Source organism: Dermochelys coriacea, chromosome 2 (assembly GCF_009764565.3).
Source record: "Dermochelys coriacea isolate rDerCor1 chromosome 2, rDerCor1.pri.v4, whole genome shotgun sequence".
NCBI lineage: Eukaryota > Metazoa > Chordata > Testudines > Dermochelyidae > Dermochelys > Dermochelys coriacea.
In genome coordinates, this window is record NC_050069.1 from 44,400,118 (window position 1) to 44,425,530 (window position 25,413).

Genomic DNA, 25,413 nt, shown 5'->3' on the forward strand with positions numbered 1-25,413 from the left:
CAAAAGGCTCAAAGAGGTAAATATATTTTAGAGGGAAACAACATGTTCATATTAAAGATAAGGGGTGATCTAACTAACATTTATTTGGAAGATTTTTAAGTGCCGAAGCAAGGGAGTTGGGTTTTTGGTGATGTCAGCAACTTGATGGCCTGCACTTTTTCTTTTCTTGGAAAATGGATGGCTGTATTGCTAGTGTTAGAAGCGGTTTGTATCTGATGCAGATCAATTTTCTCCTTCAAGGCAAAGTGTTTTATACTTTAAAATTTGAATCTCTAAAACAAAAAAATACAAAGCAGGCATTTAAAATATGGGTTTTTTTAAACTTTTCATGTAATCAGATACTTTTAACTCTTCATCTGGAAATATGTACTATACTCATAGAGCGTTTATTACCAAAAGCTGCTTGTATATTTGCATACTGGATACCCTAGAGTCATATATATTTCATTTTTAGTGTTTTTAGACAGAGGATGAATAAAAAAAGATCATTAGGGATATATAAACTGGTTAGGAAAAGAGAAGTGGGTGAAATGAACTAGTTCAACCCTCAGCCTGGATTTCAGCTGTCAAACTCTCCATTTTTGTGTGTGTGTGTTAGAAAGAGCTTAGGTAGGTATTGCTCCTTCTGCTTAACCTAAACTGATCTTGTATGTTAGCTAAAACCCTTCTCTAAGTCTCAGCAGGTTTTGCATTCTATACTGAACCAGCTGAGTTGGATCTGTTGGACTCATGATTTCTGAGGTTTCCTGGGTGATAGGGAATTGTGCATTTCAGGGGCTTCTGACCCCTGGGAATGCCACAGTGTAAGAGATCTGGTAAGAGCCTCTAGCCACCTGAGAAATACTGGTCCCACCTCAAAGTGTGCAAGGTTATGATGAAGAAATAAGCATTGATCAAATCTCTGTTCTAGGTTTTATCAACTGATACAGTGACCTGTTTTATAAATATTTTTGATAAGGAATTATAGATTCATAGATACTAAGGTCAGAAGGGACCATTCTGATCATTTAGTCCGACCTCCTGCACAGCGCAGGCCACAGAATCTCACCCACCCTCTCCTACGAAAAACCTCACCTATGTCTGAGCTATTGAAGTCCTCAAATCATGGTTTAAAGACTTCAAGGAGCAGAGAAGCCTCCCTCAAGTCACCCATGCCCCATGCTACAGAGGAAGGCGAAAAACCTCCAGGGCCTCTCCAATCTGCACTGGAGGAAAATTCCTTCCTGACCCCAAATATGGCGATCAGCTAAACCCTGAGCATATGGGCAAGATTCACCAGCCAGATACTACAGAAAATTTTTTCCTGGGTAACTCAGATCCCATCCATCTAATATCCCATCTCAGGGGATTTGGCCTATTTACCCTGAATATTTAAAGATCAATTACTTACCAAAATCACATTATCCATCATACCATCTCCTCCATAAACTTATCGAGTAGAATCTTAAAACCAGATAGATCTTTTGCCCCCACTGCTTCCTTGGAAGGCTATTCCAAAACTTCACTCCTCTGCTGGTTAGAAAACTTCATCTAATTTCAAGTCTAAACTTCCTGGTGGCCAGTTTATACCCATTTGTTTTTGTGTCCACATTGGTGCTGAGCTTAAATAATTCCTCTCCCTCTCCTGTATTTATCATTCTGATATATTTATAGAGAGCAATCATATCTCCCCTCAACCTTCTTTTAGTTAGGCTAAACAAGCCAAGCTCCTTAAGTCTCCTTTCATAAGACAAGTTTTCCATTCCTCGGATCATCCTAGTAGCCCTTCTCTGTACCTGTTCCAGTTTGAATTCATCCTTTTTAAACATGGGAGACCTGTTTTATAAATATTTTTGATAAGGAATTATATTAAATTTGGAGGAAAAATAGGCCTTCCCCAAACTATAACTTACCAAACCAATGTATCCGTCATATTATTGTACTTCTCAGTCAAGCTGGGATAGGGTTAAGTCAGGGATTGGCAATCTTTGGCACGCGGCCCATCAGGGAAAGCCGCTGGCAGGCTGGGACTGTTTGTTTACCTGCAGTGTCCGCAGGTTCGGTCAATCGCTGCTCCCACTGGCTGCAGTTTGCCGTTCCAGGCTAACTGCCTTCTCCTGTGAATTATAGAGGAGAAAACAGAAGAATTAAATGGGATGGAAAAGCCCTAAAAGCAGGAAATCTAAAGAAGGCTCTGCCTGCACAATATGTTCTTCCTTCCCTATGGTTGGGGTTTGGTAGCTTAAGGTTGTGTACTGGGGAATGGGGGAGAGCCAAGATGCAGAGGTGCTGAGTGCTCACGACTGCAATATGAATTATCAATGGAGAGGCTACCACTACTTTTTGCAACATTAACTTTCACTGCGCATCAGCACTGCTTTACAGAATTGGCCTAGTTCTTTAAGTGGAAGTGTTCTAATCTGAGGAGAAGAGAATTTCATTTTCATCAGTCTCTTAGATTTATGACAGGAAGTGATACACACAACTGAGCCCACAGTTTTCAAAGCTGGTTGTGATGGGCTCCTGAATAGTGACCTTAAATGTAAGAGCGCTGAACTGCCCCGGCTATCATTGAGAGCTATGAGTGCTCAGTTCTTTTGAAATTCGGGAGGCTTTAATTTAGCATTAATTTAGGTGCCTATATATGGATTTGGGAGTTTGACTTTTGGCACCCAGGTTTTAAAAGTTTGGCTTAAACCTTTATTTATAAATATATGGAATGAGAATTCTGATGGACTAAGATAAATGGATTGTAAACTATTATGTAATCATTCACAGGAGCCAAAATAAAATAAACCATCAAGATGTTTAAGCTCTGTGGACTTCATCTACTCTATCTCATGGTATTTCACCTGGTGAGTGATTGCTTTTTCCTTTGTTTAGTTGGTAAAAACCTATGAATATCAACAGATGTATCCAGGCCCTTAAACTATCTTTCATAAATGGCATTTCAGTATAAAAGTAGGATGGGCAACATATTTTATATAGAATTTTTATAATACTGACTGTAGATAAAAATCCTGGACATTCATGTCCTTATTCAAAAGATTACAATTAATGTCAGTCATTTAAAAAACAGTTTGGTGACAAGCTTTAAATAAAAAGATCTTCTTATACTTCTCTTATAGTAACTGAATCTGCTAAGGGAGAACAATTAAGACATGGTGTCATATTTCTCTTTGCTGTAGCTGAACCTCACATTAATAAAGATTTGAAAATGATTCCACCCTACATCATCAAACAGTGATGACTTTTTTTTCTAGTTTAGTGCTATGCTCTGTATTATAATTTACGCATGTGCTGTTATATAAATGCATTTTCCTAGGACATACAGTGCTATATCATTTAAATCATACCTATTATTTATTTTACTTAACTTCATTTCTCCACTTAAATCAATTTGCAGTGGCTTATCTATGGCCTAAACCTTTAACCTTTACACATATGAGTAATCCCCATTTATGGGAGCACACCCATTGAAGTCAATGACATTACTGATATGTGTTTAGGCTGAAGGATTGGGGCTCTAAGCTGCATTTGTAACTAACATAAAGTATAAAAAAGTCAGATCTAAACCTATAATAAAACAATGCCTCCCCCCCGAATATGGAGACCGGTATAACCATTACTCTCATAAATCCTATTGTCCTCAGTAGATTACTTGTGTGAACATAGGACTGCAAAACTCACCCTATGTTCCTTATTGTACTTCAAATTTTTATTGTCAACGGGTGCACCTATAGAACTCCGAAATTGTACTGTAATGGTTATAGTTAGTTTGTATGGGATTGTAGCAACTGCCAAACAGAAACTAGACCAAAGAGGTAAACAGTTCTTCCTTGTTGGTTCATGAATAATGATTCACAACATACTCATGCATTAGGAAATGTTTATGGCTCACATAAAGCAGTTTTAATTGACAGGATGAGATAGCTGTTGTTTGATACAAGAGCTAAACTTTGAACCCTACAGTTAGACTGCACAGCATTAGCCTTGTTCCTTCAGAATAGGCATATCACCCATAAAACATGACAAAATAAAATCCCTCCAAAACCAATGGCCAGCAATAATAAAAAAAACAACAGTTTACAATCTATCAGGCCGGATTCTGCCTCCTTTGCTCTTGTTGAGAGGGATCTTACTTCTTGAGTAGCCCTTCTGAACTCCCTGAGCCTACTTGCACAATAGTGCACAAACACTATGTAAATAAAGGTGTCGGCTCCATGGTCATCATTCTGCCACAGCAGGATCCAACGTCAGCTGAACTTCACCTGAAACACAGCACACTAGCATTTCATGGTAAATTGTAGTGAGTCCTCTGTCATAGCCTGTATAAAGTCTTTCCCTGAAAAGTAAGTATGGAAGCATGTACTTTGAATACACTTGTCTTTAACACAGCTGCACTTTGCTGCATAATATCCAAGGGTTAGATACATGAAGAGAACTTAGGCTCAGTATTGGTCCACTTTGTATAAATAATTAAATATTCAGTGAGCCAGAGAGCATGACACCAGTTTTATAGGGTACTCATGTAGGAGGCAGGAGACTCAAGTCCTTGTTTTAATGACTCTATAATTATTTATACAAAGTGGAAGAGTTTCAAGGGGAGAGATTGAGAGAAAGAGCCCCACCCCAGAATATTCCATAGCTCAGTGTTTAGGGTACTTTCCTGGGAGATGTGGGAGCAAATCATGCAGAGCGAGATATGAAACTGAGAGCCTACCTCTCAGAATGCCTATGGGATTGGGCCCTGCAGGCAAGATAGGCAGGGAACATCTAGTTTGAGGATCTTGCCTGGGATGAGGTATGAGATTGGTGTCAGGATTTATTCAGGGGGATGTGTGCAGGCTCACTGACAGATTCCAGATGTGTGTGTGTGGGATTTATGGCAGACATTTGGGTGCCTAGATACTTTAGGTGCCTACATGCTTAGGTGGCAGCTGAGCGAGGGTCTTGAGGATCTAAATTTTGGACTTAGGCACCTACCACAGCAATTAGGCACCTAAATCCCTTTGTAGCTTTAGCCCTGTGACTCTGGATTTCTGTTGTAAATTTCTCCACAAAGGACTGGATCTTATTTATGGTGGAAGGCATCCAACAGACAAAATTCACTCACCAGGCTTATCTCCACAGGGGAAATGACCAGCAGTACACAGCAGTATAATTATACCACTATAGCTATGCTGGCATAATTCCATATTTGGACACACTGGTCTGGAATAAAAGTGATTTTATTCCAGTAGCATTATGATGCAATCTTTAATTACACAATCACATACCATTTTCCTGCCTCATTCAATGCATAGGTTGGCCAGTGCCTACTTAATGAACAGCAAAAAAAAACAAAAAAAACAATATTTTGATTTATCCTAAATGTTCAAACTCTGCCCTGAAGACAGAATTATTAATTTTCTCATGGGCTTTTCTGTGGCACTGATGCTTTTCACAACACCCCTGTGAGGTGTGGTGGTTTTACAGATGAAGAGTTGAGGCATAGAAAGATTAAGGTCGAAGTCTCCACTAATTTTGGGTGTCCAATTTGAGATACTTAGGACCTATTTCTTCAGAGTACTTAGCATTATGTAGTACTTAATATGATCAAAACACAGCTCCCACTGACTTCAGTTGCAACTTTGAGTGCTCAGCACCTCTGAAAGTCAGGCCCCAGAGTCTCAAGTTGGGTACCCAGAAAATGATGAACATGCAATTAGTGACCACCTAAGTGAAAAGTTTGGTTTAAGTGACTTGTTTATCCTCACATTGGAATTGTGTGGCAGAGGCAGGTCTAGAATCCAGCTTTCAAGGGTGGAATTCGACTGCCTTAGTTATGAGACCCTAGTTCTCTGCCTCATTCACTACACACTTTCCAACTTCTGCAACAAGTGAGTCAGGGAGTCCCACAGATAACAGCCGCCTTCCCTGTACAACCTTGATTCATCCTCAAAGCAGATCCAGCCAGTGCACTGAAAGAGGCAGGATTCTGTGGAAAAAAAAAGTATGTAATCATGAAATGAATTAGAGGCTATAATAATGCCTATGCACAAAGGAGTTGAATCATGGTTGCCAGGCAACCTTTATTCTGGCAGTTCCTAACTTTTGAGTAACTTTTAACATAGTTTTTTGTGTGTCATTTCATATAAAGAACGTCCATGGTGTTATGTTTTTATTAAGGAAATTGTATTGACATCACATACCATGTCCCTACATTAATCAAGTACCATTATGATGATCAGTTGTTCTGTGTTTTCCCTGGCAAAACTAAAATAAAGTTAATGGGAAGGAAATGACTTGCACTATGGATATTCTAAATGTTTGCACATTATTAAAAGCACTTTTTAAAAATGGTCTATAAATTTTGGAGCTTACTGAAACATTAATGTGTATATGTTAAAAGCTGCTTCAGAAAACTGGTTTTATTTAATTTTTTTAATAATACAGCAAGATATTAGAGCAGGAAGCAAACTTTGAACAGCATGTCTGCTCCTAGGGAGCTTTGCTCATAACCACAAATGTTGTGCTGGAACACCGACGTTTACAATGAACATCAATCCCATTAAAAAGACAATAATTACTGCAGAGTATTTACATTATGTTCTCAGTAGTGAAGTACACAGAGAAGACTATCCCTGTACAGACTGTAGTCTAGGTTTGTCAGCCAGTGAGATGAAGACAAGTCAGTTTTGAACAAGAAGAAATAAAGGATATGAATATCAGAAATCAGGTGACAGAATCCACAGGCACACACTGTGAAGGGTATTGGTCATCATTTTGAAAATCATTTTTCCTCACTATTTGTAGTTAAGAACCACCCTTTGGAAGCTTGGTAGGCCCTGGCCCTCTCTGCTCTCAGCTCAACCCACTGGCATATTTTGGACAAGATTGTCACTTGCCCTTACGTGGACAAGCAGAGGAGTAAGGGGTATAAACCCTGATCCCTACCCCTGCTGCATGAGCACTCTGAGGAGGGGATGGAAGAGCAGGCACCACAGCTCCTCTCCACCCCCAATACCACAGGCATGTTAGCTGGGAGTGGGCAGAGCCTCCAGGATGCCAGTCAGAATGAAAGTAAGCTGCTCTTAGGGCAACGTAGCTATCTGTTGTCCTTTATAGGGGTATAGACACAGGGCTATAACCAGGGTGGGACAAGTGAGACAGCTGCCCAGGGTGCAAAGGCGCAGAGGTGGAAAAATGGAGCGGTATATGTGTGTGTGGGTGAGGCGGACATGCAGAGTCATGTGCCGTCTCGCAGAGATTTTTGCCTTCCATTTAGCACAGTTTGAAAACTGTCACCTCCTGCCAGGAGTTGGTGGATTGGAAGCTGCTGGGAGAAGCCTGGCCCACTTGGGCCCTTGGCTCTTCATGCTGAAGGAGCCCAATGCCAGCCAGCGATGCCCTCTTGAGCCAGCTGCTGTCTCTGATTCTGCTGCTGCTCCACAGCGGTGAGCAAGCTCATTGGGGAGCACCTCATAGCAGCTGGGCTCTGTTGGGAAGAGGCAAGAATGTGTGAGGGGCACAGCTCAGAGCTGTGTTGCCCGCCATGCTTGGGGAGCACCCACCCATACAGAGGTGGCTGGCTCAGAGAGCAGGGCAGGGAGGGCATGAAGAGCCAGGGCCCCAATCCGCTGGTTCCTGGCAAGAGGCAACCATTTTCAAACTGTGGGGTGTGCCCCTAGGTGGGTGTGCCCCACAGTTTGAAACCTCTGTGCTAAACGGAAGCAGAAATCTGAGGGGTGGGCAATGTGACCCTGCATGTCCCACCACACATTGCTTCTAGGAGGTGCAAATATGCTTGATCACCCCAGGTGCTAAAATGCCTATTTATGGCTCTGACTAGATGTATGGTCTCAATCTAGCTCTCAGTCCTTTTGTGCACACAAATTGGTTCCTTTTGCAAGTTGAGCATGTGACATTTAATTACGTAATATATTTACTTTGGAAAAAGGCAGCATTTAAATATTTGTTTTGAAATAGAATTTTAAAAAATATCATCAATTTTAAAAAATGGATCTACATTAAAAACCAGCTTTAGAAATAATTAATAATACATTAAAAATCTATAATAAAAGCCAGCCATTCTCAGTACTGTTCACTTTACATTATTTTAATGCAAATTTTTTTTTAAAAAAGCATCTTTTTTTATACTGCAGTGATAATAGGGCCACTGTTGAACTGCAACTAGCATAGAAAAGATATTGTTCATCTTCCTCCACTTCCCTCCTGCACAGGCTGCATGCCATGGTATGAATGAATTGTATGTCAGTGGACCTCTGCAAGACATGACTTTTTCTGTAAATGAAGGTACAACTGGAGTTCATGTACTATACCAGGTAATCATAAACTCTGAGTGTTAGCTCTTTGTTCAAAAGACCCATCCTATGCTCTTTGATATCAATAAGAGTTTTGCTGTTGATTTCAATAGGAACAGCAGCCCCAAGATGTGTTATGATAGAAACTTTGACTTTTATTATCTGATAATTTAGTGCCTGCTGATACAATTTAAAGCATCAGCCTCTATCAAATAAGTTCCACGAGGATAAATCTAAAATAGTATACTGCTATAATCAGCATTCCTAGAGAATGAATTTAAGAAATTACATACAGTTCATGTTCAGTCCATCAGACAAAGGCATAACAAGATCCAATGGCTGAAAGCTGAAACTAGACAAACTCAGACTGGAAATAACACCTACATTTTTGACAGTGAGGATAATTAACCATGGGAACAATTTACCATGGGTGGCGGTGGATTCTCCATCATTGGCAATTTTGAATTTAAGATTGGTTGTTTTTTAAAAAGATATGCTCTAGTTATATAACAGGTCAGATTAGATTATCACAAAGGTCTGTTCATCCTAGGAATCTATGAATCTGTGAACTGCATTCTACCTGATTTCCTTTTCTTTAGAGATTCCCTTTATCCACAGTGATAGTCACTCCAAGTGTCACGAGCTTTGTTTCTAGTGAAAGATGAATAGCAGAGCCAATACTCAAATAGATGGAGGATGAGCATGTTATGTTTTTTCCATTCCTGTATTCAGACCAGCCTCCGTTTTAGACAGATGTCTGCTTTCCCCCTTACTGCATCCTAGAGCTGAGAAAATAATGTTAATGATTCGTCTACTAATTTAAGACAGGAAAAACACCAATGTGTTAGAATATCATTTGCCCACTCTAGCAAGGAGTAATGTTGACAAGGAATTTAAAAAATTGTGAATTAAATAAGTTAAATTCTCTGAAATATTCCTGACAAGGAACCTCTTCCCCTGACATTTTTCTTTACTCTCTAGTTTACAAGTGAGCCGCCTGCTGTCAGTTTGAGACTGTCTGGTGAAAAAGATGGCGTCATTGAGATCGCGTCAAAGACAGGCTATCTCTATCTCAACGGGTCTCTAGACAGGGAAACCAAAGCAATCCACAGGCTACAGGTGAAATAAATGAGAAATAAAGCAGGTTGAAAAAAGGTTGGGGCGGCTTATTAATTAATTAATTTTTTGCTGAAATTTGAAATTAACACATGAGTTGAAATTTCCTCCCAACCTCTGTTGCCAACTAATTCATTGCCAGTAGAGAGTTTGACTCCAGGACATTCCTCCTCATCTGACAGCATGCGGACAGCTAGCTATGTTATATTCGTTTATTTGTGTGCTTGTTTCCGCTTTTACAGTGGAGGGCTACTGTCATCAGAGGAGAGGGATTGAGACACTGAAAATGTGTTCTGAATGCTTCGTACTTGGATAAACCGTTTACAAATGATCCAGGTATGACTGTACTAGAAGCAGGGCTGGGAGAGCCACTTATCACTATGGCTGCCTGACCCTTCCATTATAAGATCCTGTTTTCAGTGTCTTATAACTTTGCCCAATTTTAACCATTTGGGTTGAAATTTTTCATGCTGGGTGTCTGCCCCGGCTGATTTTTTGTTTTTTAATTTCAGCCAGTGTGGTTCAGCTGTTTCCAAGAACAAGGGTAGGGAAAGAAATTGTTTTGCCCATGTTAAACATTTCTGATGTCCTTGTCTTTGAACGGCACTAGTGATCTCATGCTTTGGAGCAGGGGTTTGAAATTTATCGTGGGAAATCCTTTGTGTCAAGGATTTGCCCTAGGTCATCCTCAGGAAAATCTGCCCAAATTTGGACAAGTTAAAAGCCTTTGAAAAGTTACAGTTTGCACATACTCAGTAGAGACATCTGCCATGTTTTAGCAGCTGAAGATTCCATCCATGTTCAAGCCTCTCACAGCTCCTAGAGCTGACCACACTCCACATGCACCATCCTCCCAAAGTGACTGAACATGCTCCAGGCCAGCAATACAGGGGTGAAACCAGAATTTCCCTGTAATTACTGCTCTAGGGCAGGGTGGAGCCAGGCACCAGAACGCAGAGCAGGGAGCCTGTCTTTTTTTCTAATTTGAATACAAAGGGGAAAGGAGCTGGATTGTGGGGGAGGGGTGAATGGAGTAGATTGGGCCAACAAGTCTGATAAGACAGAGACTGGAGGTGGGGAGAGAAACTGGGACAGGGACTTAGGGGGAGAGTGGGACTGGGAGCTGGGTGGGGAGGCTGGAAAAGTTGGGTGGGGAGGCTATGACTGGTTGGGCAAGGATACTGGGACTAGGAACAAGTGTGGGGGGAAAGTGGGGCAAAGGGAGACAGATCTCACAAGGAGCTGGGTGCAAGGGGAGAACTGGAACTGTCTGAGCAAAAGAGTCTGGGTCTAGGGGCCGGGAAAGAATGTGGGGGAGACTGAGATTGGACGAGGAGCCTGGGATGGGACACTGGGACTGGGAGGAAGTATGTGGGAAGAGACAGATCAGATGAGGAACAGGGAGGGAGGAACTGGGACTGGCTGAGGGAGGAGACTGTTAGTAGGGAGAGGGGATTTTGGGACTAGGTAGGGGAGACTGAAACTTACACATAGATCATGGAGAGGGAAGATTAGGAATGGACAGGCAAGGAGACTTGGACTGGGATGAGAAGCCTGGAGAGTGGAGACTGGGCCAGGTAGGCAGGGAGAATGGGACTTGGACAAAGAGGCAGGGCTGGAGAAGAGATAAGACTGGGATAGGTACAGGTTGGAGGGTATGGGGCAGAAGGGGTGAAGCTTGGGGAAAACAGGCAGAAGAGAATCTGTGTCCACAAGAGCACACTCCCCTCCAGAGCCTGGAATGGAACCCAAGTTTCCTGAGTCTCACCATTCCTCTGCTATAAGCAAATATCTGTGAAACCCTCTGGCAAAGTGTTGTCTCATCCCTCTTCAGAGCTGGCTCATAGAGAGAATGACAACCTACTTTGCTATCAATTACTCTGTTAGCTCAAGTGGCAAAGGTCTGTGCTGGGGATATAAGTTTCCAATTCAGTCAATGACCAATGTGGGTGTCAGACTGATACCACATGAGGGAATTTTTTTTTTCAGTTTGCTTTTTTAAAAACCAGGCAGACAGATGACAAGTCAAAACATTCTGCTTTGGTTCTACCAAAATCCTTTCCACATTTTTTTTTTTAGATTTTTCAAAATGAACCCCTTCCCCCCATCCCTCCCACCCCCCAAATGCCAAAATCTCAAAAATGTTTATGTGAAGGAAAATCCCATTCCTGGACAGCTCTACTAACACACTGTTCTGTGGCTAATTCCTCAGGCTGACCTTGTGGCTCAGTTTACTTTTTCTGGCCACTTGCAGAATAGCATACTCAAGCAGACACATACTCATGCTTTTGTCATTGTGGTATAGAAAACATCCATTTCTATATGAAGAAGACAAGCATTAAGGAGTTGCTCCTGAAAGGTGCTTAGCACTCTGCCCTGGTCCAGCACCTTCCAAACCTAAGGAGATCAGACTGCTACTGAAACAGGTCACTAACATCAGGGGCTACTTTATATTGTTGGTATACTGTGCAATGAAAACCAACCAATGAACAGTGTCATGACTAGTGAAGCTTAAAATAAAACAACTATAATAAGGGTATATGTTAATGATGCTCCATTCCAGTGAAACTCACTTTGAAATGAAGTGGAACCAAGATTTATTGAGTGTATCTCAGCAGATGCTGTCATGACTGCTATGTAGTCTCATCTTCACATGAAAATGATCAGGTTCAGACTGTTTTTACTCTTCAGCTTTAACCTGCTGGATACAAATTTCCAACTCACTTAAGTGAAAATCTTTCCTGGCCATTTCTTTTGCTTTTCAATATTAGGTGGAGGCTCTGAATGAAGTGGGAGAGAAAGTGAAAGGTCCCTACTCTATTACTATCAATGTTCAGGATATTAATGACAACCCACCAAAGTTTGACAAGTCAAAATACTATGGAGTAGTATGGGAGAATTCCCGTCCAGGTAAAGGCTATTATCATTAATAATTAATATTATTATTGTTATATTATTTAACTATTTAAAATGTATACCGTGCCATTTAATGAGCATTGTGCAATATAGTAGATTGAAAATGCTAAACAAAGAATAGCACCTTGTCACAAAGGATATTACAAACTAAAGGCATGACGGGGTACAGTATAATACAAATAGCACATAAGTAAACAGAGTGGTTTGTGTCTATCACAGCTGAAATGTTTCATAGAACTTACCACATTACAAACATTATTTAGTAAGTTAATATCACTATCCCCATTGTGCACTGCAGACAGAAGCTGAAGCTAAAAGAAGTTAAAAAACATGCCCAAGATCACACAGAAAGTAGGTGTTACTAGGGATCTAAATTATTTAGATCTTTATAGATCACCCTAGAGGGGGAAAAAAAAGATGCCACTAGAACTGTTAGATAATTAGTGCTTTATATTTTCTGTGGCAAAACACTGTCCAGAAAGTGGGCTGCACCATCAGTAGTTTCCAAGTAGTTTTGTTTTGTAGATTGCAGTAAACCAGTTTATAAAGGTAAGGAAAACAGTGATAAGAGCCAAGAGAATGGAAAAAGAGACATAACCAGCTATTAACACTATGATCATGGAACCAAAAAGGAGCTTTTAGTAAAGTACAGGAATCTGTGGCTTGAGCAGGCAAGAAAGGAATGGTTTCAGAGTAGCAGCCATGTTAGTCTGTATTCGCAAAAAAGAAAAGGAGTACTTGTGGCACCTTAGAGACTAACAAATTTATTTGTTAGTCTCTAAGGTGCCACAAGTACTCCTTTTCTTTTTTTCAAGAAAGGAATGCAATAGTTCTTGAGTATATTTGCAGTTCATCCAGGTGATAGGGTGTTTTTATATGTTGAATGGATAAACAATTAAAGTTTAAAAGTTTGTTCACAGTTCCATGCTTTGATATACTCTCCACTAGCTCTTAATGTTCCACATTATGCTTTTCACAAAAAAGTCTATTATACAGCATGTCTGAAAATGTTTGTTCAACCAGTTTTCCATCGGAAAATACCATTTTGATTGAACTGAAAATATTCACAAAGTCATATCAAAATTCAATGAAATTTCCTGCAAGAAAAATGTTTCCCAAAACAAAATTTTTTCATTTGAAAACTTTTTTTTGCTTTGGAAAAATTTAAAAATTTAGTTTCAAAATGAAAATTTTATTTTGAACTTTATTTTACATTTTTCATTTTTAAATTATTTTTACATTATTTAATGAATGTCAGTGGTAATGGTGCATAATATTTTCATGTCAAATATTTTTAAAAAATTATGGCAACTGCTACATAACACAGACTGAAAAAATCAAAAGTGTCTCTTGTTTGTATTGTAGTGAAAAGGGTCAAATTGTTTTGTAAACCGAGGTAAACAGTGAGGTGACAAAGTTTGCCGATAATACAAAATTACTCAACACAGTTAAGTCCAAAACTGACTGTGAAGTATTACAAAGGGTTCTCACAAAACTGGGTGACTGGGCAACAAAATGGCAGGTGAAAATCAATGTTGATGAATGCCAACTAATGGACTCTGGAAAACATAATCCCAACTATCCATATAAAATGATCGGGTCTAAATTAGCTCCAAGAAAGAGATCTTGGAGTCATCGTGGATAGTTCTCTGAAAACATCTGGTCAGTGTGCAGCGGCAGTCACAAAAGTGAACAGAATGTTAGTAACCATTAGGAAACGGATAGATAACAAAATAGAAAATATCATAATGCCACAATATAAATTCATGGTGCACTCACATCTTGAATACTGCATGCAGTTCAATTCGCCACATCTGAAAGAAGATATATTAGAATTGGAAAATGTACAGAGAAGGACAACAAAAACAATAAAGGGTATGGAACAGCTTCCATATGAGGAGAAATTAAAAAGACGCACTGTTCAGCTTAGAAAAGAGACGACTGAGGGGGGACATGATCAAGGTCTATAAAATCAGGGATGGTGTGAAGAGAGTAAATAAGGAAGTGTTATTTGCCCTTTATCGTACTGCAGGAATCAGGGTTCACCCAATGCAATTAATAGGCAGCAGGTTAAAACAAACAAAAAAGTTCTTCTTTACACAGCACAAAGCCAACCTGTGGAACTTGTTGCTAGGGAATGTTGTGAAAGCCAAAGTATAACAGGGTTCAAGAAAGAATTAGATAACGTCATGGAGGATGGGTCCATCAATGGCTACTAGCCAAAATGGTCAGGGATGCAACCTCATGGTCTGGGTGTTCCTAAGCCTCTGACTTCCGGGTGCTGGGACTGGATAACAGTGGATGGATCACTCAACAATTGCCCTATTCTGTTTATTCCCTGTGAAGCACCTGGCACAGGCCACTGTCAGAAGACGGGATGCAGGGCTAAATGGACCATTGGTCTGGCCAGTACGGCTGTTCTTCTGTTATGTTTTGTTACAAATATGAGACACTTTGATCAAAAATAAACTAAAATGTTTCAATCTGTACTAAGTAGTGGCTGCCCTTAATTAAAAAAAAAAAGACATGTTCTGTTATATTAGGACATGAGTGGGTATGTTATGGTATGTCATACTATGCACTATTACCACTGACATGTCATTAAATAATGTACAAATAATAAAAATGTAGAAATGGAAAAAATACATTTCAAAAGACATTTCATTTTGATGTGAAATTTTTCCCAAATTACATTTTCCCAAATGATTTTTTTAATTGCCATTTTGCAGGAAATTTCAAAAGTATTTCTTTTTGTTCTGGAACAAAACCAAATTTTGCTATGTCAACATTTCCCATGAAACCAAAATCCCAACTTGTGACCAGCTATAGTGTACACTCGCCTCTTTAATGGTAACAATTCTAAATGCAGTAACAATGTTGCATGTTCTCTAAACACTCTGTGATGGATTATTTGCAGAAGCACCACAATGTGGCACTAAACTACCCAAAGAGAGCTGTCAGAGAATCCCCCCTTCCCAAGGAACTCTGTGCAAGTGGAATGCTGCCTGAGATGCCACTGCCACACCCTGCATCAGCCGGTCCCCACCGTAGTGTAAGAGGAAAGCGGCAGCATGTCAGGGGCGTGTTAGAGGGGGCAAGGTTCCCAGAGGGACCTTACTTATGCCAATGATGTAAATTAAGGCTGCTCTGCGCAACCCTAACTTGCACAGGACATATGAGGCCCTGAATCAGGGAGCTGCAGGCACATCCCCCCTTCAGCTGAGCTGCACATGCATGGATTAGAGAATCAAGGCCCTTTCTCCATTCTCTTACTGGCTTTTTTTCTATACCCAAACAGGCAAACCCTTCATCTATGTCCATGCCACTGATCATGATGATCCTACAACACCTAATGCACAACTGAATTACAACATTCTCCACCACTTCCCCAACCCTTATCATCAGATGCTTTTTCAGATTGATAACGTAACTGGAGCAATCTCCACAAGTGAGCTTGGTATGTAAAATTCTCATTAGTATTGTTTGTATGTTAAGCACCGACCACAAGTTCCATGCTGTATGTGACACAAAATAACAACAGTTACTTCCTGACTTGAGTCTTTTTATAGACTAAAAACAGAGAGCACAGGGAAATCCAGAAGAGAAAATTTAGGAGGGGTTTTCCTTAACTATTTATTTAAGCCTCTTCTTGTGATCATTGTGGAAGGAGTGTGTCTAGGAGGGGCTTGAATCAAGATAAAAGAAGAACGCTCCTTTCCAACCAATCCACAGAATAAAGTTAGCCCATGGGACATATTTTTTAAGGGCCTGTCCTGATACTGAGAGGTATGGAGCATTTGTGACTCCTACTGAAGTGAATGGGAGCTATTTACGGAACTATAGTCTCATTTGCTATTATTACTATTATTAATTATTTTTTATTTGGTAGTGCCTGGGACCCCATTGTACGAGGTGCTGTACAAACACAGAACAAAGAGACAGCCCATATCTTAATGAGATTACAATCTAAATATGCTGGAAACAGTACTAGTTTAGGAATTTGTCATGAACAGATGTATCTCCAACTATGCAACTCCACATTTGATTTTTAATTTTTTTTTCTGGGAGTGTCTCTCTCAAAATAGTAGTTCTCAACTTTTTTGGAAATTGAAGCAATTTAGCAGGCTAAAAGTCTTATCCAACTCCCAGTGAAATCAATGGAATGACTTCCACTGACTTCAAAGGGAGTTTGATCAGATCCTAAAACATTACCTGTACTAGCTAGTACCCATTGCCTCTCTTGGAGTGCCGCTTTCGCCTGTTTCCCAAGTTCTAACACAGAGACTCATCTTTAAGTTCGTGAAGAGAAGCCTAGACTAACAGTTGTAAAAGCAAGATGTATACAAAGCAGAGGTTGGGATTTCTCTGCAGCTAAACAATGTACCAGTAACAGAGCTTTTGCTTAGATTCTCTCATGTCTCTTTGTTTTGTTCTCTAGGATCTCGTTTATTAAATCACCAAAAGCAGAATACGTTCCTCCTTGTTGTCACAGTGAAAGATTTGGCAGGAATGTCAGAGAACGCTTTAACCAGTAACACTGACGTGGAAATAACTGTGAATGAGAACCTTTGGAAGGCACCTCCGAAAGCATCTATCAAAGAAAACTCTACTGAGCCTCATCCCATCTATATCACGCAGGTAGGGACTAGAAATCTCAGAAATGACTAATGTCAGGGCATCTGCAAGCCCTAAATGTTCCCTGCCACCTGCAGGATCTTCTTCCAGTTATCAAGACTTTGGTATATCTTCCGTGTTGGATATTGCTGTCCATGGGAGTTTGGGCTGAGGAAGGACTGAGTAAAAACGGAATATGGATTTCAAGATTTGGCCCCTTGGGCATATTTTACATAAACTGGAAGAGGGTATTAGTGTGGATTTCCCTATAATATCCTTATTGTGGAATGGATGCTAAGGAGATGATTAAGGTACAGCCCAGAGCAATGTCAATGTCACAGTGACACAAGGATTTTCCCACTCAAGTTTACAGAAAGTGCTAGTCTTGGTATATTCTGTGAACTGCAGGCAATGCATAGGGAACTCTGCTAATGTACAGAAAACTCTAAGGAACAGAAAGGATACTCATTCCGAGGCTGTTTGGCACAATATGGATTACAAAAGCAAGAGCCCATTGATGTAACAGAGAATTAGTCTTTTAAAGAATGCAGGGAGGATTTTTACAGATGGGGAATACAACAGCTGGGAAAAATATGCGTAGTGCTAGGTACTACCACCAGGAATAGTAAATGTAGGGCTTGATTGCCTCTCTCACAGACAGACTCATGGGAGGGTGCCCAGCAGGGAGGAAAACTCTCTCAAGTTCCCCTTATGGAACGTCCTCCAACTTCTTCAGTTGCAGGGTTGGTTATGCTCACCCCCACTCACCCCATCCATGAGGAAACAGTAGCGTTCATCCCCTAGAGTCCCTGGGAGGTCAGCTGGAGGAATCGGGCAAGGTTAGCAGAGATTTTGTGCCTCTTAACTGGATCTGGTGTTCCCGCTTCCCCACACTCTCTGGAAGTTCCAATACAGCTCTACCGCCAGACACACTGCAGCCTACAACCCCTTCTTAAGGTAATACTGAGGCTGCCTCCCCACCCTCCACGTGAGTGTTTGGGAGGAGACTAACCATGCATGGATCCCAGTGTGCCCATGGAGTTTTAGAGGTAAGTATTTGCCCTAAAACAGATCTAGTGAGATACAGTGCAACCACTACCTTCACAATAGCTATAAAAGACTTAAGATCAGCTTTCTGCCCTCTTTCAGATTCACGTATTTTCCATAATAACATCCACCTCCTCTGATATTCTGCAGCACAAATGAAGACTGGGCTGATTATATTGGTATGGCCATAATGACATCAGTTAATATTAACTAATAGGCAAACACCCAGAAATATTCGTGCTTAGAAGTTCACTTGGCATTAGATCACACAATGTACTGATGCCTAGGGTATTACAAGATTATTCATACTCTGTTCTTGAGAATAGTTGGTTTGGAAAATGACAAATAATGGGCCTTACTCTATTCCCACTGAAGATAATAGGAGTGTGGCATGGATTTAAATGGTAATAGGATCAAGTCCAGAGAGATAGCAGCTGGAAGAAAGATCTATGTGATCTTAAGTGATATTTACATTTTAGAATAATTTATATGAAAATTTCCCATAGAAATGAATAGTGTCTCTGTAGAGCAGGGACTAGCAGGTGCTATATATATATATATTTAAACAGCACCTCCTACTCCTTTATTATGTAAGAAAAAGACTCAGAATTTATGAAAAAGCTTACTGTGTTTAATTTTAAATAGAAAGACCACACAAAATACCCTAAGTGCCAGACCAGTCAGAAAATTTTATGTGTACTACCCCTGCCCCCAACCCCCCTAAGATTTGACTTGCCACTCTATGTTTCTATCTGTGAACCCAAACTGCTAAGATGATTAAAGCTGAAGAGAAAAAGCACAGAAGTTGGCTGGTACAAAAAGATGCTGTAAATTAATGTGATGCTATTACAATACCGTAATAACATGTCTTGTTCTTACACAACACTTTTCAACACTTAGATCTCAAAGTGCTTTTAAAAGGAGGTAAGCGTTATTATCCACATTTTACAGATAGGAAACTGAGGCAAAGAGATTGACTTGATCAAGATCATTCAGCAGACTAGTGGCAGAGCTGGAACCATCATCTGGGCCTCTGAGTCCCCGTTCCAAGGCCTGCCAAATGGTTAGATGACCTAAAATTAAGTAGTGTGCAAAACAGGAAATTTGTCTTTTCCTTTTCATTCCAAACACTTCATCCAGTTACATCTCAGTGCACACTTTTAATTCTTTGTCTTAACTTATTTTGGGAATTTTAGGTGCACTGGAATGAGCCAAGTGCAAAATATGAACTTTTGGAAAAGGAGAGGCTGCCCAGGTTCCCATTTACAATTGATCAGAATGGGATTATTTATGTGACTGAACCCTTGGATAGGGAAGAAAAGGAATTGGTAAGTAAACATGAGAAACCTGACTGATACAGTAGCCCAAAGTCTGAGACTCATTAGTGGTTGGGTGTGTAAATGTAGGCGAGTTAGTGATGGGAGAGGGAGGAGAAAGAGGTTTAATTTGATGTGGTTTCTGGATGAATTTGAGTGACTTGATAGACATGGTCTTTCAGGCAATTTAATAGCAGGCATGCCCATCACACCCCACTACATTCATCCACCAACAGCCATTAATTCAGCACTTTATAATATTTCTTTCTAAAGCAACATGAGTTCTGTAGTTATTGCAGTTTTCACAGCCTACCCTGAATTGCACAGAACATGTGCTATGTACAGAGACAGTGTTATAGTACCTGATCGAGTGGCGGACTGTGGCGTAAGTTTTAGCTCTGTCAAGTCTTCCTGCCTTTCTTCTCCATGAGGTAGGGTGGGGAGGCATCTCTTCACAACAGGCAAAACAAATTAACTTACTGTAGATAACGAAGAGTTCCCCCAGGAACAGATGTTATCAGACTCTCTCTCTCTCTTCAGATACATTCCTATACATTCTTTCCACAAAGAGGAAAGAAATTAGTCATGTATATTCTGTGTAGCTAACATCAGCTAGGACTAAGATTTAACAACGCATACATGCGTGTGCTTCACTAATTAAAAGCAAGTGTTCATACAAAGAACACTTTACATTTGAACAGCAATTGTAGTCCCAGGGCTGCTCCAAGTTGTGCCAGTTGTCAGTGGCTTTAAGAGGTCTGTCTAGCTGCTGGGGTTCACTAGAGTGCAGTAGCCCTTTGGCCAAGCTCCCTTGTCTCAGCCCCTAGGTCCTACACTAGAGGGAAGAGTGGGCAAGAGGGTTGGGCACAGGAGCTGCTATGCTGGCCTGACACCACCTGGGGTTTCCCCCATGCTGGGGGAATCATGAGACAGCTGTATCCACCAGCCTTATGACTGTTTTGTGCTGGTGGACTGGAACCATAGGCGCTGACTCTGTGGGTGCTCTGGGGCTGGAGCACCCCTGGAAAAAATAGAGGTGCTCAGCACCCACCAGCCATCTGCCGATCAGCTGTTTGGTGGGCCCCGCTGATCAGCTCCTCCCCCTCACTCCCAGCGCCTTCTGCTCACTGCCAATCATCTTGTTCAGTGGCAGGTATGTCATAAATATAAAGGGAAGGGTAACCACCTTTCTGTATACAGTGCTATAAAATTCCTCCTGGCCAGAGGAAAAAACCCTTTCACCTGTAAAGGGTTAAGAAGCTAAGGTAACCTCGCTGGCACCTGACCAAAATGACCAATGAGGAGACAAGATACTTTCAAATATGGAGGTGGGGGAAACAAAGGGTTTGTCTGTCTGTGTGATGCTTTTGCCGGGAACAGATCAGGAATGCAGACTCAGAACTTCTGTAAAGTTAGTAAGTAATCTAGCTAGAAATGCATTAATTTCCTTTTGTTTAATGGATGGTAAAATACGCTCTGCTGGATGGAATGTGTATTCCTGTTTTTGTGTCTTTTTGTAACTTAAGGTTTTGCCTAGAGGGATTCTCTATGTTTTGAATCTGATTACGCTATAAGGTATTTACCATCCTGATTTTAGAGAGGTGATTCTTTTATCTTTTCTTTAATTAAAATTCTTCCTTTAAGAACCTGATTGATTTTTCATTGTTCTTAAGATCCAAGGGTTTGGGTGTGTGTTCACCTGTACAAATCCTTGGTGAGTATTTTTATCAAGCCTTCTCCGGGAAAGGGGGTGTAGGGATTGGGGGATATTTTGGGGGAAGACGTCTCCAAGTGGGCTCTTTCCCTGTTCTTTGTTTAACACGCTTGGTGGTGGCAGCATAGGGTTCAAGGACAAGGCAAAGTTTGTACCTTGGGGAAGTTTTTAACCTAAGTTGGTAAGAATAAGCTTAGGGGGTCTTTCAAGCAGGTCACCACATCTATACCCTAGTGTTCAGAGTGGGGAAGGAACCTTGACAGGGCAGAAGGCACTGGAGGGGTGGGGGAGGAGCTGGGGCTGGAAGAGGTGGAGTGAAAGTGGGGCTCCTTAGCCCGAGCCTCGCAAGCCTGAGTCAGCTGGCACAGGCCAGCCATGGGTATTTAATGGCAGTGTAGACATACACTGGCTCAGGCCAGCCTGTCATCTTGAATAAACACAAAATTCAAGAGATGCATTTTAACTTAGCCCCAGGAATAGTCCGTGATGCTGACATTAGGTCAGCATGTAATTAAAGTGAGTCTATTTTGGTATTAAATGTATTCTCTTTATGAAAAAAAATTTGCTGGACAAGGAATATAATGTCATGCTTTTTATTGGGCCAATAAATACATTGTATAATTTATAAGCTTTCAGGCTACAAATCTCCCTTCTTGTGGTGTTGAAGAAATTGCTAAAATACTACATAGTGACCTGTTGGCATTTCTAAAGGGATTTGATCTCCCTCATCATTTTGTGTTTCGTGTTTAATTTTTAAAATGGTACTTTCCATAGTGTTTCTCAGTTTGTTTTCTCTAACTGTACAGTCAGCATTTGCCTGGGAATTTGCTGACCTCACAGCAATGCATCATCAGGAGGGGCATGAAAAAGAGATTTAATGAATAAAACTGTGATCAATTGCCTACTTCTCACTGAAGGTAGAATAAGTGTTTCCAGGAGAGAATACAGATATAGGCCCTAATTCTGCAAGGAACATAAGCAGGTGCCTAACTTTAAACACTTCAGTGCGAGAAATCTGATGAGGTTCAACAAGGACAAGTGCAGAGTCCTGCACTTAGGATGGAAGAATCCCATGCACTTCTACATACTAGGGACCGAGTGGCTAGGCAGCAGTTCTGCAGAAAAGGACCTAGGGGTTACAGTGGACGAGAAGCTGGATATAAATCAACAATGTGCCCTTGTTATCAAGAAGGCTAACGGCATTTTGGGCTGTTTCAGCAGGAGCATTGCCAGCAGATTGAGGGACTTGATCATTCCCCTCTATTCGGCATTTGTGAGGCCTCATCTGGAGTACTGTGTCCAGTTTGGGGCCCAACACAACAAGAAGGATGTGGAAAAATTGTAAAGCATCCAGCAGAGGTCAACGAAAATGATTAGGGGGCTGGAACACATGACTTATGAGAAGAGGCTGAGGAAACTGGGATTATTTAGTCTGCAGAAGAGAAGACTGAGGGGGGATTTAATAGCTGTTTTCAACTACCTGAAAGGGGGTTCCAAAGAGGATGGATCTAGACTGTTCTCAGTGGTAGCAGATGACAGAACAAGGAGTAATGGTCTCAAGTTGCAGTGGGGGAGGTTTAGGTTGGATATTAGGAAAAACTTTTTCACTAGGAGGGTGGTGAAGCGCTGGAATGGGTTACCTAGGGAGGTGGTGGAATCTCCTTCCTTAGAAGTTTTTAAGGTCAGGCTTGACAAAGCCCTGGCTGGGATGATTTAATTGGGGATTGGCCCTGCTTTGAGCAAGGGGTTGGACTAGATGACCTCTCGAGGTCCATTCCAACCCTGATATTCTATGAGTTTATGATTCTATGACTAATCATACGCTTAAAGTTAGGCATGTTCTTAAATTCCTTACTAGACTATGGCCACAGACAGGAAGGATAGTCTTGTGGTTGTAACTGACACTGGCCTGGGACTAGATGGAGATATAGGGTGAAATCCCAACCCACTCAGTGAAATCAATGGGAGTTTTGCCATTGACTTCATTGATGCCAGGATGTCACCCATAGATTCTGTTTCAGCTCTCACACAGACTTCTTGTGCACTTCCCCTATCTGTATCTGAGTCACTCATCTGTGAAATGGAGAGAACAATGTTTTCCTGCCTCTCCTGGGTGTTGGGGGAATAAATGCCGTGATGAATGATGAGGCATTCAGATAACATGGTAATAGGTACCATATAAGAGCCTCTAAGTAATTAGTATTAAAATAGAGGAAAATGTTAAGACCTACAGAAAGAGCTTTCATTTGGAAGTAAGGTTTTCATTGCGATCCCTTTAAATGGAAGTTATTATAGTTCTTGCGTTTATTAGTCCTAATTGCAATATTATCATTGTAGTATTCATTCTTTGCAACTGCAAAAGATGAAGGAGGAGAGGAACTGGGCCAGCCTTTGCCAATCTTCGTTCAGGTTGAAGACATTAATGATAATCCTCCTGTGTGCCAGAATGCTTTGACTATATTTGAAGTTCAGGAGAATGAAGGATTAGGTAAGACATCATTAAAGTAACTATTGTATAAATCATTGTTTCCATTCGATGAAACTAGAATTAACAATTTCAGGGCCCAATTCTGTCACATTTATTCACTTTGAATAGTGCTTATTCATGCAAAGTGTCCCACTGACTACAGTTGGATTGTTTGTGCAACTAAGCTAGTCAAGGTGAGTGAGAGTTGCAAAATCAAATCCTCAATGTGTAAAACAGAAATGTCATTTAAAACACAATATTGTGCTCTCCTACAATCACAATGCTAAAATGTACAATAGAATTTGCTTTCCTTTTTTAAGATACAAAATATGGTTTGCTCTCACTGGATAAGTGCTTTGATTCTTCCGTCCCTTATATGGATGCTACGTTGGTGTAACTCCATTAATTTCAATGGAATTACTTCTGATTTACACCAACGTTAGTGAAATCTGTCCCTAAGTCTCTACATTACTTGATTAGAGATTTTAAGGCAAAAACGCCCCATTATGATAATCTACTCTGACCTCTTGCACAACACAGACTATAGAATTGAACCCAGTAATTCCTGCATCAACCCATAACTGTTGATTGAGCTAATGCATAGCTTTAATATAAAGCTATTGTGTTTCTTTACAGTATTTTCCAGAGAAAAGGTGGGTCAGGTAATATCTTTTATTGAACCAACTTCTGTTGGTGAAGGACACAAGCTTTTGAACTAGACAGAGCTCTTCTTCAGGTCTGAGAAAGATACTCAGAGTGTCACATCTCAATACAAGGTGGAACAGATTGTTTAGAGTAAGAGGATAACACACTTTGTAAGAGACCGTTCAAGGTGAAGTGGCCACTTAACACCTCTGCAGTCATAGGACAAAAAAGGGGGAGTTTGTGGATTACAGATTGTTGTAATAAACTATAAATCCAATATCTTTATTAAGACCATGGTTTTTAGTGTCTACCAAAGTTATGAATTTAAGTTCCCAGCCTCATCTTTCGAAAGTGTTGTGCAGATTTCCTTTGAGGATGAGGACTGAGAGGTCGGATGAGCAATTGTTTTGTGAAAAGTGTTTTCCCATGGGTGATATGGTATTTTTGTCTTTTTATCATTTTTCTGTGTGAATTTGTCTGGGAATGTAGCAAGTGTTTGGTTTTCCTACATAGTTGTAATTGGGATATTTAGTGTACTGGATAAGGTACACCATATGCTGTGATAGGTATGTGCGGGACTCATGCATCTTAAAAGATGTGTTGTGGGGGATACTGATTACCGTAGCAATGGAGATATGTCTGCAGGTTTTGCATCTGTTGTTATTGCAGGGTTATGGAACAATCTGTTCCACCTTGTATCTACCTGTGACACTCTGAGTACCTTTTTAAGATCTGAAGAGGAGCTCTGAGTAGCTTGAAAGCTTATCTCTTTCACCAACAGAAATTGCTTCAATAAAAGCTATTATCTCACTGTGATGGGGTACCCCACAAATACCCGGAAATGTTTAATGTGGACCTGAGGGGCCAGGGTACCTGCTGCACCTGGAGGGACAGCCAGGCCTAACTCAACAAGAAACCCAGCTGGGCTGGAATAGGCTGAATTATAAAGCCAGAAAGTTTGCAGCAGAAGAAGGCTGCAGGGAGAGGCCTGTAGTCACTCCCTGGGAGCAGAGAGGAGGAGACGTGGAAACCCAGGAGGAAGAATATGCCCTGGGTTTCTAGCCCTTGCAGAAGGGTAAATCCCAGAGGAGTTGTGGGGAAAGGAAGCCTGTGAGGGCTAACTAAGAAGAAGCCCAGGGAAACAGCAGCAAGGGGTAGGACTATGCAGACCTGGGCTGTTTGTTATAGGGTCCCTGGGATGGAACCCAGTGTAGAGGGAGGCCTGGGTTCTTCTACCAGCCACTGGGAAGTGGCACAGGAGTGGCAGAGATGCCAACTGCACAAGATGGTCTG

The 25,413-nt window shown here is 40.9% G+C and overlaps 1 protein-coding gene across 1 annotated transcript in view; it reads left to right on the forward strand.

Moving 5' to 3' along the window:
- The first annotated feature begins 2,783 nt into the window (after positions 1-2,783).
- CDH17 (cadherin 17) overlaps positions 2,784-25,413 on the forward strand; it is a 36,701-nt gene continuing 14,071 nt past the window's right edge. The window contains exons 1-8 of the mRNA XM_038391599.1: positions 2,784-2,834; positions 8,205-8,306; positions 9,267-9,404; positions 12,173-12,311; positions 15,616-15,774; positions 16,756-16,955; positions 19,175-19,306; positions 23,346-23,496. Of these exons, the coding sequence (XP_038247527.1) occupies positions 2,784-2,834; positions 8,205-8,306; positions 9,267-9,404; positions 12,173-12,311; positions 15,616-15,774; positions 16,756-16,955; positions 19,175-19,306; positions 23,346-23,496 (1,072 nt within the window). The remainder of the gene's footprint in view (positions 2,835-8,204; positions 8,307-9,266; positions 9,405-12,172; positions 12,312-15,615; positions 15,775-16,755; positions 16,956-19,174; positions 19,307-23,345; positions 23,497-25,413) is intronic.